Source organism: Botryllus schlosseri, chromosome 16 (genome assembly GCF_051294905.1).
Source record: "Botryllus schlosseri isolate E-star chromosome 16, Bs_hap1, whole genome shotgun sequence".
NCBI classification, from domain to species: domain Eukaryota; kingdom Metazoa; phylum Chordata; class Ascidiacea; order Stolidobranchia; family Styelidae; genus Botryllus; species Botryllus schlosseri.
The window spans coordinates 11983398-11999909 of NC_137251.1; the positions used below are offsets into that span (position 1 = coordinate 11983398).

Below are 16512 nucleotides of genomic sequence, written 5' to 3' on the forward strand. Positions count from 1 at the left end.
TGCATATATCGTTCATATCTGTTAAATTTGATGTAGTGCGACATAAAGTATTAAAATAGCACACAGACCTACGAGATTTCGGATGTTATGACATAGTTGAAGCCAGCATTCATGATATATCAATCGCAACCATCGTAACTTTTGCCTTCTGAGACTTTTATTTTTTCCCGCGGGTTAATTGAATGAATGCATCCCACGCTAGAAGCTATATAAAATAGAATCGTGAACTGGAACGTAAAGCATTTCCGTTGATTACTACGTCCATTGAAATTAGGAGTATATGTACGGGCGTAAAAAAAATTGGTGCCAAATGCAAGGCAGAACTGACATCGTATATGTAGATTGCAGGCCTACTATGTAAGGAGATTCACTAAATTTGAATTCCAATATATATTAGCACATTTCATGCATGCATATGAGCAACGAAGCTACTGTAAAACAGCAACTTCTACTCAGATATATAAATTCATCATTTCAGAATGCATTCGCTACTAGCCTGCTGTGTATTTGTTGGATTGCTTGTCAGTGTCAGTTGCGAATTTACTTACGACGACTACTACGACGACGACGATTATTACTACGACTATGAAAGCATTGAAAAGCCCATGAAAGCAAAGCCAACACCTACTAAGTTAGTATTGTACAACTACAGCTGACAGCTCCTCCTCAATGAAATATTTGGATTAAGTATATTTTACCCATACCGTTTAGGCATAGAGGATCTTCGCACAGAAACAATATATACGAGAACAAAGTGAGATGGAGAGTGACTTCCATTGCGAACCGCGTGTTTGCCCTGAAACTATATTCTCGAGTGGCAGCGGAACGCAGGGGTGAAAACATCCTCATATCCCCGTTGATCGTCTCTACCGGTTTGTCGATGACTCTGTTGGGCGCGGAGGGAGAGACAGAAAAGGAACTTATGTCTGTTTTGGAGTATTCAAGCATCGGACAAAAAAGGTAAGTTTAGCGATCTTCAAGTTGGTATTACCAACAGAGATGCCACTCCTGGGTTTTTCCACCCAGATCTGGGTTTTTCGAGCATGACCTGGGTTTCTGGGTTTTTGTGCTTGAAATCTGTTTTTTTTCAACATCATGTTGGTCAGGTCAATTTTACGGCGCAAAATTGATTTTTAAATTAGTAAGATCTTCTAATGTCGACGGATTCCACTGTGATTGAAACGGCAGAGTCCAAAGAGACCCATTTACTATTAAAATGAGAGGTCTTGGCGTTATGCGATGGAGCATTCATTGAATACTGACTACTAGGTCGCAGAAAGTCATGTTCACAGGGCAACTCTAATTTAGGACTTGAATGCTACCGGTAGCGCTGCAACAAATTCGTTGTGTGTCAGTAAATAGTATGTAACTGCTGTAAAGTATGCAATTTATGCACATGGAAAGACCAATTGTTGATCTAACTAATTTATCATGTTGACATCAGAGTATATTCACTTTCAACAGGGACACTCGAAGAGAGACATTTTGGGCAACCGGGCAAGTTATTCAGAGTGTAGTGTGAGGGGTTTGTTAAATGCAAATGTACTCTTAATCTCATGATTTGGCAGTTTCTTTTTCGACTAAACATCCCAGATAAAAGTGTTTGTCCACGGGCTAATGAATCGAAAGCTATTTTCAATCTATCTGGTCAGCTCGCAGTCACTAGAACTACCCTACAATCATCCTCACGATACATGGGGATTAGCATTGTTACTAACATTACGAATATATAATACACTACGTATTGACCCCCATACCGAATGCCTGGTAGCAATGTATCGAGAGGAAAACATCATATTTCGATGGATTTGCTCATTTAACTGAGCAACATGCATATTATAGTATGGAAATGAACCGTTGGGATTTCAATATCAAGGGCTAAAACTTCTATGTCCGTATAACTGTCATTGATGACTCTCAGTCACTGTTTTACAGCTATATCATAGAAATTTGAGTGAAATAGAGGATCTGGGTTTTTCTGGTTTTTTTCAACGTCCAAATCTGGGTTTTTCCAAAATATCTTAGTGGCATCTCTGATTACCAACACACACCATTCAAATAGTGTTAATGTGAAGAGGTGGCAGTGAAGGTTTCGGGAGTCTTGGATTAAATATAACATGACCGCGCAGCCCCGGTATGTATTTGCATGACACATGATGAATGTTGCGTAACAGCACCTACGTCTGAAGGCAATAGCATAGCAAATGACCGATTACTCTGCGAGGTATTCTGAATCAATATTAGTGAAGACTGAAGATATGATCATATCGTGCACTGGTTCACTTTACGATATATTTTCGATATGTATGATAGGAATCACGGATGGTTTTATAATCTACTTTATCTTCCTCTATTATTAATACACTTTTCAGACATAGTGAAGCGAATACTTAATGCGACATATACGGTTCACGCAACAAACGCATTCCGAACGAGTGCAGTTGTTTCAAAAAAATAACACATGGTAGCAGAAATGATTCGCATCATACTCATAAGATTATTGATTAGATACGAGATTTATATGGATATGAATACATCTGCAACGACGCGTCAGGTCGCATGTCCCGGACACACGTGTGGTAAGAGTCTTCGCAGTGCCATTAACATGTGAAATATCGTAGACAGAGGAATGTTCTATTGGTGGAGCTCTCGGCTCTGACTGGCTCCTTGAAATGTTTTGGAGCATGCAAAAGCAAGTCTTTATCGCAAATAGTAAATAACGGTAGCTACTTGAGACTCAATCATTGATACAAATTATACTATAGTGCAGGGTCGTTAACCTGCGGCCGTAGAAGAAATTTGTGCGACCGTCGACAGGTAATTCCATTCGTATGTGTTGGTGGCCGTCGACATGGAATTGAATTTACAAATTGACTCCCGAATTTTTGAGAGATTTTAATCAATCTTAACATTTTCTCCGCGCCTATGGCGCGATTCACTGCGACTTCATAGTAGCGCTCTTTGCAATATGAGCCCCATGGTACTGGTGCGAACAGCAGAGGTAACTGATGCGACCCATATAAAAATACCAACTTGAAATCGTGTGCTCCTCACGAAAGAAATGTGTTTCTGGTACGTCTGGGCGATTCGAATACCTTTCCACTATACCTTCAATCCTAATGGTAGCAAATAACAGCATGCAACTATTGGCACGACTAATAAAAATTGGCCCACCCGAAGATGCATCATCATTTATAATTTGCCCTTAATTTTGGAAAATATTCCCCCCATCAGGTCTGCCAGTGAATGATCACATGGGCTGAGAAAGGATGAATTTTTCATAGTAATATGTAAAACTACTAATATTAATAACAAAATTCATTCGTGATTTTGAAAACATTTCTGCGCCTTGCGCGACCATAACTAATTTCAGTAACTATTCATAACATGACCGGTGACCACTCGCGATTTCAGTCCGTATGTAAGATGATATGGGAAGTCTTAGTCCGTAGTTCACTGTAAATGGACATGGACACTGGACAGTTTAACATGGGTATTTGGCATCCAGTTAGTTCATTACGGCTATATGCCATGGAATGCGGCCGCAGGCTACATCAGTAATCGAAATGTGGCCGCGAATAGCCAAACGGTTTGCCTCCCCTGCTAGTGACTATATTGCAGGAGTGGGCTGGGCAGACCTGCTTCATGCGCGAGCCGCATATTAAAATTCGTAGATTTAACAGAGCCTCAACACAAAAATCCGAAAATACGAATTTATTCCGTTACATTGAAATATAGGCTACCGAATGAGACGCATTATTGTGCGGCGATACGGTGCGTCTCCATCTGAGCTGCGGTGTGTTTGAAATCAGTCTGATATGACGTCAAAGCATTGCGAAGCAGTTCCTCCAAGCGTTGAGTAGTATATGATGAATACCTCAGCTCGGTAATCTTATTACTCTGTAAATCTGTCTTCGTTGGGTAACTCGTGGCAAAGTTCTGGTGTTTGGTTTCGTAATGACATTTCAAGTTGCTGGCTTGGTAATTATTGAGCGAATCTTGACAGACAAGGCACAGTGGCTTACCTTCATTATCACTGAATGCAAACTCTTCCTCCAATTCTGTTACAAAACTTCTACTTTCCTAGTCATACCTGTTTTCTTGCAATTATCGCTAAACTGCATTTTCTTGGCCAAACTTTGCTGTCATTGCTAGCCTTTACAGTAGAAATGGAAGAGCCGTATTCACCACTGTTAGCCCGGAAATGATTGTGTTTGCGCTTCCGTGATTAATTATTAAGTTCATTGTTGAACACAATGATTTATCCTTGATTGATGACCATGACCATTACCATGTAACATTGCTGCCAAGGAAACGTTTTGGTGAACTTGATGCGAGACTTCAATCGCAAAGTTCCAACCTTGTAATGCCGTTCCCAAATTTTACAAGTGTCGCGTAAACCATATGGAAAGAAACAACACGAAAACAATATTCATATTGTTAATGCGTGATAGAATGCATCAATTTATAATAAACAGGTTAAACCTTCCTAGCAAAATGGCGAAGCGCATGTGCAAGTGCAATCATTAAAGAGCCGCAATAAAAGGCTCTAAGACCCGCAGTTTGCTCACCCATGCTATACTGTATAGCATGTGTAGGTATGATTATCCGGAATCAGATGTGCCACAGCAGTAATCCTATGATAAAGATGCCCTAAGCGGATTCACTGGGTATAAAATCAATTATATGCTAGTATTTTTACGCTACAGGAATAGAAAACCATACACCAAAGCCGATGTACCGCGTTTATACGAAAGCTTGCTTGGGAAGTTGAACAGCAGCGAGGACAGTTCGAGAGACACCTTCCTCATTGCATGCCAGTTATTCGGTGATCAGTCGGAGCCATTTCTACCTGCGTTCATCAGCGATACTGCTAGATACTATGGGGCAGAAATGCAGCAGGTATAAAATAATTTGCGTGACTTTATACTGCACTGTTGACTCCGGTGATTGATTGCTTCCAGTCGATTGCTATACACTCGTGCTCTTCAACCTTTTTCGGTCTGGTACACCCTTGTAATGTTTACTCAAATTCCGTAAACCCCTGACCACATGATACACCGATTCCGTAGTAAGCTGCAATTCGATTAGTAGACGGCAGCTGGGGGCGATAGGGGACGAAAATGTTGGAACGTCCAAGGGGATATATTTGATTAACGCGGTCACAAAATGCACACGTGAAAGCGGCTTACTCTGCATGTAACCCGAAAAAGAGGTCTTCTCAACGGAAAGTAGACGCGGAAACCGGTTTCCCGAGCACCTACAACAGTGATTCCCAAACTGTGTGTCGCGAATATTTTTTAATTTATTTAAATCAAGGCACGTAGGCAAGCATATGCGGAAAAGGTACTCTAACCGTTTCATATCTGATAAATAAGTACATCACAATGGAACCAATCATGGCATTGCCGATTAATAGGTTAATTGTAACGTTATTTAATGGGGCTGCTATGTGTTGAAGATTCGTTTCACGCTCCTTGTGAAGCATGTCCTCAACATAAAATTAGTCTGCAAAACCCTGGCACAGTGCCTGGACTTCAACTTGCATTGCAATATTTCATCTTGCGATTTGTTGTTCACTAATTTAGTAGGGTAGCCAGTCCATTTGGAAGCAGTGAAACAGGCAATCTCCTTGAAGAACAGCTCATTGACATATACGAAACATCTCGTGTTTTTAAAACGCTGTTTTTACAAAAATGGTTGTCTCATTTCAAATCCTGACCCTATATGGTCACAAAAGCGATCCGCGTTGCATTGCCATTTGTATCTCCATTACTATGTAGACATAGTTTCTTTGTTTAGAATGATATTAGCACTTTGACTGCAAACAATCTTAAATTCAGGATTTTATTTAATCCCATAAAGTGCCAGCGATCCTATGTTTAGGATATTTTTCAAATGCGTAGAGTGAAGTCTGGAGTTGGATCTATCCCCTGATTACGGGTGTATTCGAGGCTACTCAATAGGCTTGCTGTCAGAAACAACCATTTTCGTTACCGGAAGATTTTTTTTAATCACATTTTTATACATTACGTCAACTTTTTTTTGGTTTGAGCACTAGGTGGCTTTTCATAAAATGAGCTTATAAAAAAACTGCATTATTTTTATATTTCCTTGATATTGGAAAAAAAATTCCTAAGATGCACAAGGTTTACAGTTATCGGCAAGCCCGATTCCAGCTAAATATCCAACTAGTCGAAAATGCATAGTTTGCTGGCGTTTACTGGTAATTTCCATAATAGGCCTTGACAGCTAAAGTGTTAGAAGCTGTGCTCGAGAGAGACTGCTCGAAATGGACGACAAAATATGGGTATGTCGTCAACAATCCATGTAACTTCGTTTTAGTCGCATTTGTTCGTATATATGAGCATAGCCATTGCATTGCCCCGTAAATTTGTTCTCAAAAAGCACATTTTCTGTAAGTGTGCCGCCAGAGTTTTATAATTTTTCTTGTGCCACAAGCAAAAAATTTGGGAACCACTGACCTACCACCTCGGAAAATGGTCTTTATTTTAGTAAATTCACCATCGATCAGAGTTACGTGAATAAATCTTCCGTTTATGTGTTCTCTTTTTTCCTATCCGTAAATATGCAGGGCGAAAATTTGTGTCGAGATTGATAAGGGGGCGATGACTCGAAAAAGATTGGGAACCACTGGTATAAAAGTTTCTAATTGTAGAAGCAGAACATCCCTGCAGGCTTACTATATATGCACCAAAATTGCCAGTATAAATGTCAGGACAAGTTTTCTTCTGACCAAGACACAGAAAATGTACAATGCGATAAGACACAATGCGATGCAATGAACAGATAGGAGGATGCCGAACGACCAGTTGCGTTTGCAGTAGCGGTCTCTTGAACTGGCATCAACCTTGGCCTCGGCACTAGCCCGATTTCACAGTTCCTCTTTCGATGTTAGTCTCTATTCCGCGGCCCTTTGGTCTTTTTCCATTCCTTGTGAGTGCGCACTCTCATCAGGTCTTTTCTGGGCTTTTTTGTCGTCGTAAGAACGGCGACGCGGGGGTAGAAGAACCCAGAATGACCTCCTACGCAGAATCAGCCAGGGCCGTATGGGCGGTAGGCATCGTCACAACCACGCTATCTTCCCCGCTAACTCCAATTCAACAATACTGCTCTAAATCGAAATCTACTGTTGCCCTGATTCCGGCTATACAATTTAAAAGCTGGTCATGGCAACTGAACCATCCCGAAATAGCCATCAAAGTCTGAAAATCGGCATTGTTCCGAATAATCGCTAGATACAATTTCCATTATCATGGTGAATGGGTCATTGTGTTGTTGAACAATCGGCCTTAACGGCTATTTCGGAGTGGTTCCGTTGACATGCTCACATTTTAATTTGTGTTGTCGGAATCAGTGCGACACTAGCTTTCGATTGAGACCAGTATGATTAAATTTTAGCTCTCTGGTCGCCACCCATAGGACTATCAATTACGCTGCTTTTAGCACTGTGCACTGTGCAGCCTCATTTTGCCGCCCACTTGGCAGACTTGGACAACCAAATAATTCTAGTTGTCTAATTTCACTAAATTAGAGCGAAATGCCAGTAATCTAAATTTAATCCAATTTGGAAAAGCTGAAAATTTTCTAGTTGAACAAGTCTGCCCCTTGGAGACTGCCGCCCCTGGCGCAGAGCCATAACCGCCAAGTGACTGCTGCGCCACTGGTTCTCAAACTCGACCACCGAGACCCCCTGGCTACTCCCCTACAATTATGTAGGCCTACACTGCGCACTGAGCTATCTATAAGCTTGTCGCAAGAAGTACTGATTCTATATGTCTGAGCTATCACGGCGGTTTCTTGGAGAATCATTATAGATCAGGGGTGGGCAAACTACGGCCCGCGGGCCGCATGCGGCCCTCCACACCGTTCTGTGCGGCCCGCGAGAGTCTAAAGAAACTTATTGAAAATATTGATAAAATGCGTACTGAAAACCGAATTAATGCAGGGACTTGATTAAACTTTTTCTTAGTATATTTTACCATGATAATTCTAAGGCAGTGGTTCTCAAACTGGGCGCGCACCCACCTTGGGGGCGTGAAAGCATCTGAAGGGGGCGCGAAGCTGAGCTCAACTGAAGGAAATTATCGCGATTTACATCCCGTTCACAATTATTGCTCTGTATTTAGTCTGAATTTCATATTTAAAAATCTCTCATCCATAGTCGTAACCTTCAATGCCATCAAACTATCCGTTAGATTTGCTAACATCATGGTTGCGATTTGTCATATGACGATAAGGGGGTGCGAAATCGTTTACCATCATAAAGGGGGGGGGGCGTGTCTTAAAAAGTTTGAGAACCACTGTTCTAAAGTAAAACTTCCTATATTATTTATATGTTAAATTTCTGGCGCGACAGTCCGAGCTCGAGTCCACGCAGTTTGAAAGGTTTCAACTGGTAAACATCACAGAAATCCTAAACGAGATTGACATACTTAGGATCACGAGTGTGATTTCAGATTAGCCACTCCAGTTTTAATTATTTCAGTGAGATGCTTATAAAAAACGATTCGCGCGTGTCTTAGGTAGATTCGTTCTCTGTTTCCGTAGAATTACTGTATTTATATTGTATCTACACATAGTAGAAGTGTGTTTGAAGCTAACATGGTTATGATGTTATCAGCATTGTGTGTCCTGGAACTGAACCAGAAGTGAATTAGTAAATCTATGAACAGATCGCTGCTGACAGATTTAAATTTAAATCCTGTTCCAAGAATCGGGACAACCGACTTTCATCTCTATAGTTTTGACAAATTGGTTATTGAGGTCGACCACCCAATGAAATCTCGCCACTGTTTCTGACGCGTGTATACGATATCATCAAAGCAATGTTTGGACAGTTTTAAATACGCATATATATTATCTCCAAGTGCTCACCATATAATCAATCACCAATATTGCGGTTTGGTTCATAGTCCCAATTTTATATAGTGCGGCCCGCAAATGGATTCGGATGTTGAATGCGGCCCGCGAGCTCAAAAGTTTACCCACCCCTGTTATAGACAGACACCACAACTGAACACATGCTAACTCCACCCTGTTCTACCCCAAAAAGGACCAATAAGTCCATTACCAAAGATTAAATGGCATGGAAAAACGTTACCTATGACATCACAAAGGGAATGTAATTTACACGCTGCATACAGTTGTTATGAACATTGTACGATGTTGCACATCCGGTCAACATTATCTGAAGAATGAACTGGCGAATTTATTGTGATAGCTATAGTCATCGGTCCATTGTAATGCGGATCTGGTACAACCCGGTACATCCCATTCTTGTGGTGCGCCCTTGAAAAATTCTGCTACACCTTGAGGCAAGGGTGGGCAATTATTTTTCCCGGCGGGAACAGGAAATACGATGACGGGCTCCCCTCCCCCTCCCCCTGGACCACTAAATAACAAAACGAAAATTCTGATGTATTTTTACAACTATAGTGAGAAGGATGAGACTGGCAGGACCGGCATCCGCCTCATGCAATCTTGAGAATTCGAACAATTAGCGTCTCGCTGAATTTCGCTGATATATCACGGAATCTGAAGCAGCACTGTGAAAACCCCACGATTATTTGAAACGGAGAGTAAAATCACGCAAGGTAGTTTCCCTTAAAACGCTATATCGTGTCTCGCTATTCCGCAATAAGCGTTCAAATAATTCTCACCATACATGCAATGAACCACGCTTCCTACTTCCTAGTGATTCTGTCAACCGATGAATCTGTCCATTGATGCGCAGGATCAACGTTGTCAAGTAGCAATGAACTTTCCGGTAGAACTGATTGAATCGATCGAAGCCTGTATCGACCGTAAGCGGCCTCGGGCGAATCGATTTAGCATTCGTTTACTGCGCACTTTGCTGATTTATCTATCAATCGTTTCAACACTACGTTGCCTTCTAAAGCTACACCGCCTGCATTTGTTCTCAATGCCCTCCATGCCTCCAAATTTTTAGCCAGCGCCACCAATCACCCATTTTACGGTCAACGCTCCAGGGGGTCGCTGGCACACACTTTGGGAATCACTGGCTTAGACTATGTTCTGCGACGTGCAATTTTATTTCTAAATTGAAACCAGTGATTTAAATTGTTAACACATCTTGCTATAAGCCAGTGGTTCCCAACCGGTGGGGAATTTCCCACTGGTCGCGAATTCAATGGTTTCTGGTATGGAATAGACTCATTTAATAAACATTATATACAGGATAGTCTACATATTTACGGAGACATATGCGCGATTACGTTACCAGTTAACTGCTCTGGAACGCATGTATCGAAAATATTATTGCGTGTTGTTCACAGAAACTCATTTCAACTCTTGATAACCAATTATGGCGTCACCAACGCATCCAGCAAGCCAGTCTGACGTAAAATACCGCTTTCGGTCAATTTTGAGGGTTACCGATATCGGTCCACAATACGTTCCGAACCGAACAGCCTTATAGTTACAGTACTATCAATGAATATTTGTACCTTAACCCGCTGAAGTAGGCTATATCACATTTGTGATAGAGCCGGCTGAAAATATTGAATCCAACCGCCGCGATAGTGTTCTTGCATGATCAGCATATTTTGGCAAGGTGCCACCACTCAATAACTAGAGCTAATCAACGAATTTAAAGCCTATATTTGTGATTATCGACCCCACATTAGCTAGGATTTACCACGAAACTAGCAACTTGAAATGTAATTACGAGGCTAAACACTAAAATCTTATCCACCGAAGTCGGGGTTACGGCGGAAGAAGCTTCCTAGAAGCATGAGGATAGCACGAGGGAAATCCTCCCTTAATTCAGAGCAGAAACTATATTGAAGAGCTTCTTGTCAGTACGGAACTTCAATATACAATAGAATAACATATTCATATTGAAATAAACCCTAATATTTTCGGCTGAATTGGAAAGAACAGTTACTGATATTACCCCTCTGACGAGTATAATATTCGATGTTATGTGACTTTGGAACCGGTCTGGCCTACCATATCGAGGCTATGTGTACGGATGTCTATATCTTTCTTTACCCATGTGACGTCACCAGAAGCTAATTTGAACTTCATATATTTTATACAAGGTGGATTTTGCGGGTAACTTCGAGGACGCACGGGCCGATATCAACTCGTGGGCAAACGCTACTACACGAGGACACATACCAGAAGCTCTACCGTCCGGGACAGTCGACCCCAGCACAAAACTTGTTCTTGCATCGGCCGCGTTCTTCAAGGTAACTCAAGTTGTGATATGCTCATTCCATGTCTTCTAACTGTCACAACAGAGGTGCACTTAACATCGTCAGGGAACGTGGAAATACCAATTTGACAGTGCCGAGACGCATCCCGGTACGTTCACTACGTCCGATGGCTCGACTTTGACAACCGAATTTATGCGGGGCAAATTCAGCATTTTGAAAAAGTACTCGCGTGCATTACGGAGCTTTATCATTGTTCTACCGTATAAAAGTCACAGTACGTATATTATCAGGATGTTATACTTTTGCTACTATAGCCTTGTTTGTAATCGTGTCAGCATATAAATACAAGAGGTACCGAGTACTGACCAAAAAGAAACGTAAGGTAATTCTCATGAATGCCTTAGAAATCATCTCATAGAAATCTTTATGATATTCGCAAATTATTTGACGCACACGACATTATAACTAGATATGGTGTGAACCTCTGAAAGGTTCAGGTTCGTGTGAACGCGAACTTTTTTGAAAGGTTCTGTGTGACCGCGAACGTGAGCATCGCGACGTCACATTGCTAATTCCAACCCTACATTTCAGTGAAGTGATAGCCTATATTAATGCACACACGATACCGAGCGACGACTCGGGCCACATAATGCCGCAACCACAATGCTGGAGTGCATATTGACGTTTTAACGTCTGCAAATGTATCAACTGGGGCAATAAAATGATATAATAATCCCATAAAATCAATATCTTTCGTCGCTTTGCCAACAATATCGACGAGGACTTGCAAGGGAATATAAGCTTACGCCGTAACGGTCTAGGCCAGACCGGACAATGTATTAGGCGTCTGAGTATTGCTACGTTGATATTGAGCAGAGTGTAAAACACCCCAATCCGCGGCGGCGGTGTCTTACAACAAGCCTTGAAGTGGGCCGTGCTATAAGTCGGCAGTTACGGAATAAAAATGAAGAATATCGGCATGGTGAAAATGACCATAGTAGTCGACAAACACCATGAATACCACTAACAACAACAACCCCAATCGCACGGATTTGGTTTTTATGATACAATAAACATGTGAAGTCAAGATTGGACCCGTATGCCTACTAGATTTTTTACATCAGACAACGATATCAATTTCATTGATTGTTGAATAAGCATCATTCGCTGACTACATGTAGTGTATTTCGCTCATGATGTTGTGTGATAGCGGGTCAAGCCAAGAGCAGAGAGTCACTAAATATATACACAAACGGAAAGCTGGATATTTCGAGCAAACTTTTGTAAGAAAGCAAGTAAAATTTTTGACATTGTCAAGGTGCATGATCGTTTAGCGTTGATTGTTTTATGCTGCCAGCGCCATGCAAAGAGTGGCCCGCAATTGAAATGCAATAAATTTCAACCAAAGATGGTATAATGAAGTGAAAATTGTAATATATGAAAAAGGTTCACAGTCCGGACCTTCCAAGGTTCGTTTGTGAACGTGAGCCTCTAAATTTATGAGGTTCACACACAGAACGCGAACGTGAACCTCACGTTCACACCATCCCTAATTATAACCATGTTTTAGTAAAAAGTTAAACAGAAGTTTTTTAAATGGACAGAGCTCGTAGGAGACCCAAAATTATTTCGTAAATCGACATAAAATAAAATCTTTTGGGTAGATATTATTTAACTTGAAAAGTCTTTCCGCGCTTCGTGCGATTTACTGGAACCTGATCTATTGATTATAATGTGGGAACCTATAAATTATATATAATCTATATATGGAAAATATTTTTAAAAATTTGCATAATGTACAGAAATGAGTCCAACCGTATTAACAATTTATGAATGAAAGACAACCTAATATAGTATGAAACCGTTTGGATGCTTTAGTCTAGGAGTGTTTGCAGTGCAGTGCAGTGCAGTGCAGCTTGCGGGAGCATGACTATTATATGAACTGGCATTTCGGCGCTGGGCATTTTCACGCTAGAAGACACGACATATATAGACATAAAGTTCTGGCAAGATGGTGCCATGGACTCCATGCGGCGTGTGCGCTGCCAAATGATTGGCGTCGTTAAAAACTAGAAATGAAATAACCGCCGCATTTTGGTCAAAACGTTCGACATTGACATGTCCGGTGTCCAGGCCCCGAAAAGAACCAGCGCCGAATAGCCCAGCACCCACAGCTTGAACCACACGTATCAAATGAGACCCGCAGAGGAAAATACTGAGTCCCGTATCGTAATGATAATTTGGAATCGTGTTCGAATTTGGAATCGATATATTTCCTTATCATTCTGACGGATATTTGCGTGGAGAAGCAATGAGACGATATATAGGCCTACAACACATTTAACGTGGGGATTTGCATTGGCAAACTTGGACCAATACAGAACTATATTGCTTCTATGCGATGCATAATAACTCAGAAGGATTTGTAAATTGTATATTATGATGCTAGGTAGCGCGTTCTCGACTGAGATGAGATTATTTCTGCCTGACGACAACGAGGCACTGGACAGAGTAGAGAATATGAGTGAGATAGAGCTGAAGAGAGAATGTCGTAACATGGAGAACAGTACGGTAAGTCGTTCGTTTCTGACAGATATTTATATAGGACGTACATTTGACATGCCAACGTGACTTTTGGCCCGTTCGCAATTTGAACTTCCAATCCAACTGGCGAATCTCAGCTTTCATCTGACTCATAATTACATCGGTAAAACCTGACTCCCGCAAACTCGAATGAGCACGAAATTTGTCAAGTTCATTCTGTTTTAAATTAGGTCATCGATGTGTACACAGTTTCAGATTTAGATACGACGCCCTCAATTCGCCTCAAATAACACGGAAAACTTATCGATGGTGTTTCAGGTAGTAATACATCTGCCGAGATTTCGACTGGACTTCGGAGTTGATTTGGCACCAACGCTGTCGGACTTGGGACTGGGATCGCTGTTCAGCACCGCGGCGGATCTATCAGGAATGAATGGAAAACAAAATTTACATTTTACCAATGCGATGCACAAAGGCTTTATTGAGGTGAGTGAAATGAATTCCGGTTCGTAATGAAATTAATTTAGTGATAACATTACTTTATAATCACATGATAGTGTTCCAATATTGACACCTTGCGCCTCGCTTTTACTGCGCCCAATCTCAGTAAGTGGTATTACAACCTCTCACAGAGCGGGCATAGACGTGTAAAACAGGATATGAGTTTCCTTGTCATCAAATCGAATTTTCGCCCAGGTTTATCATTCAATTACTAATTATGGGCGGATGATATTGCATTTGTTTGCGTGAGATAAAATCAGTGTTTTAATTGATATTTTCGAAGTTTACTCGTATCATTACTGATGTTATGTAAAAAAACTAGTGGTGCTTCTCACCGAATGGTCAAGTGCATCACGGCACGGATGTTGGTATGTGTTGTTCAGTTTATTGAGTGTGTAAGTAAGATCTGCTAACGCATTTGCTCTCTATGCTTCTTTCCGCAGCCAGGCTATGCCGCAGAGACACACCCAGCCTACTCTAACGAGTATGTACATCCAGGGCCGTAACAGCACTTCGTCAGCCCCCCTAAAACGTTGGCCTTGGGCCCCCATGGGGTGATAAACCTAACCCCAGACCCCCTCTGGCTATACGGTTTTTTACGCTATTTGACGTCTTCATTGGGTGTCCGTTTGGTGAGGCAGCTTTTCCCGCCTAGACGCGCGAAGCGCGAAAAATTTCAGTTATTCATGATTGAATCGGGCAATATGATCGGGAATTACGTACATATTGCTATCAATTTTGATCCTCTCTCTGCTCACGTAATCAGATTTACCGGTAGAGCTGAGCGAGGTCTCTTTTAAAACGTAGGACCGCCCAATAATAATTAGACATCTTCGGGCGTATACCCGTTGGCAGGAACGAAAGAGCACTTCGTCAGCCCCGTCCCCCCCACAAAAACTTGGGTTGGGGGTTCTCATAGGGTGATAGACCGACCCCTCATCACAGTGCTCGCTTTTACCACGAAATTAGCTGCACTGTTTAGTGAGCCAGCTCGAAGCGCGAAAATTTTCGATAATTCATGATGCAATCGGCCAATAAGATCGGGAATTGCATATATCTTGCTATCAATATCTTGTCCTCTCTGCTCACGTTATCAGATTTACCGAAAACTGTAGGGTCCGTAAATAATAATTAAACATCTTCGGGCGGGCGGACCCGTTGGTATGACTTCGTTACATGATTTTATTTCGTGACCTCCTGTCTGCTGTATCAAAAATATAGAATCGCTCAAACGTACTAAACTAAAAGACGCACACGTTTTCAAATTAGTATTTCTTCACTGGCATATATTTTTTTCCTGCTGGATGGTATTTGTCTTCTGAGGTTCAGATTGCCAAGACAGGAACATATGGTGCCAGTCATTTAGGCGCCTATGGACAATTTAACCTATTATTTTGTATATATAACGAAGTTTTCCGTCTGCGTAAGGGCAGTCCGTTTCGGCCAAGCTTTTCGCGCTGCCGATCGTTCTGGCACACTTCTTTGAGTCGCATGTAATAAGTCCTAAATCGTTATACATCTTGGTGCGTAGAGGCGTGTTAATGGCCAACGCCAATGTGTCCATTTCTATAATTCTTGCGTGTTTTTTCTTGGGGGAAGAGTACCAAATAATCGAGATATTTGGCAACTTTAAATCGCGCCCAGCGCGAAAAATTTTGAAAAAAATTGCATGAATTTTCAGAAAATACTCTATAATTTATGCTAATTCACGAAATAATTTGGGGCCCCCTTCGAGCTCGCCCCCCCCCCAATTGGGGGGTTTGGGGTGCGGCAGTTACGGTGCTGTGTACATCATACGATTACATACATTGTGCGCTGCACATTGCGCACTTTACTCCCGACCTTAACACTCATCTTAACTTTGTAAACCAGTTAGGTAGAGTAATTGGTTGTTTATAATCTTCAGTAGATTTTACGTTGAACAGGTGAACGAAGAAGGCACGACCGCGACCGCCGTTTTTTTAGCGACTACCACGAGGTCTGCTGGATTTAATACCCTGGTTTTCAACCGGCCTTTCTTCTTTCTCATTCGCGAGAAATCATCCAACTCGATGCTGTTCATGGGAAGAGTCAACAATCCTGTATAAATGAAACGTCGCGATGTTTTTCATGACCGTGACCGTGCATGGCATGAGACTGGTTTTTGACAATATCTGTAATATTATGTGGACTGCCTATGATCAATACGGCTCACAAGGTTAAAATAAAGGAAGCGTTGTTGACTCGTGTACTGCATTGTATATAATATAATACGACAAGCGCC

The 16512-nt window shown here is 41.6% G+C and overlaps 1 protein-coding gene across 1 annotated transcript; it reads left to right on the top strand.

Moving 5' to 3' along the window:
- Positions 1 to 451: 451 nt before the first annotated feature.
- Positions 452 to 16471, top strand: LOC145458522 (leukocyte elastase inhibitor-like). Its single transcript, XM_080336916.1, has 8 exons — positions 452 to 631; positions 712 to 960; positions 4710 to 4902; positions 11088 to 11237; positions 11310 to 11478; positions 13654 to 13775; positions 14067 to 14234; positions 16175 to 16471. Exons 1-8 carry the CDS (start codon positions 480 to 482, stop codon positions 16334 to 16336), a joined length of 1365 nt encoding a protein of 454 aa, XP_080193042.1. The 5' UTR covers positions 452 to 479; the 3' UTR covers positions 16337 to 16471.
- Positions 16472 to 16512: the final 41 nt, after the last annotated feature.

Coding starts and splice junctions, on each gene's coding strand:
- LOC145458522 (XM_080336916.1), top strand. CDS start 480: ATGCATTCGCTACTAGCCTGCTGTGTATTTGTTGGATTGCTTGTCAGT. Junction 4,903..11,087: donor ATGGGGCAGAAATGCAGCAG/GTATAAAATAAT, acceptor ATTTTATACAAG/GTGGATTTTGCGGGTAACTT. Junction 11,479..13,653: donor TCTACCGTATAAAAGTCACA/GTACGTATATTA, acceptor TTATGATGCTAG/GTAGCGCGTTCTCGACTGAG.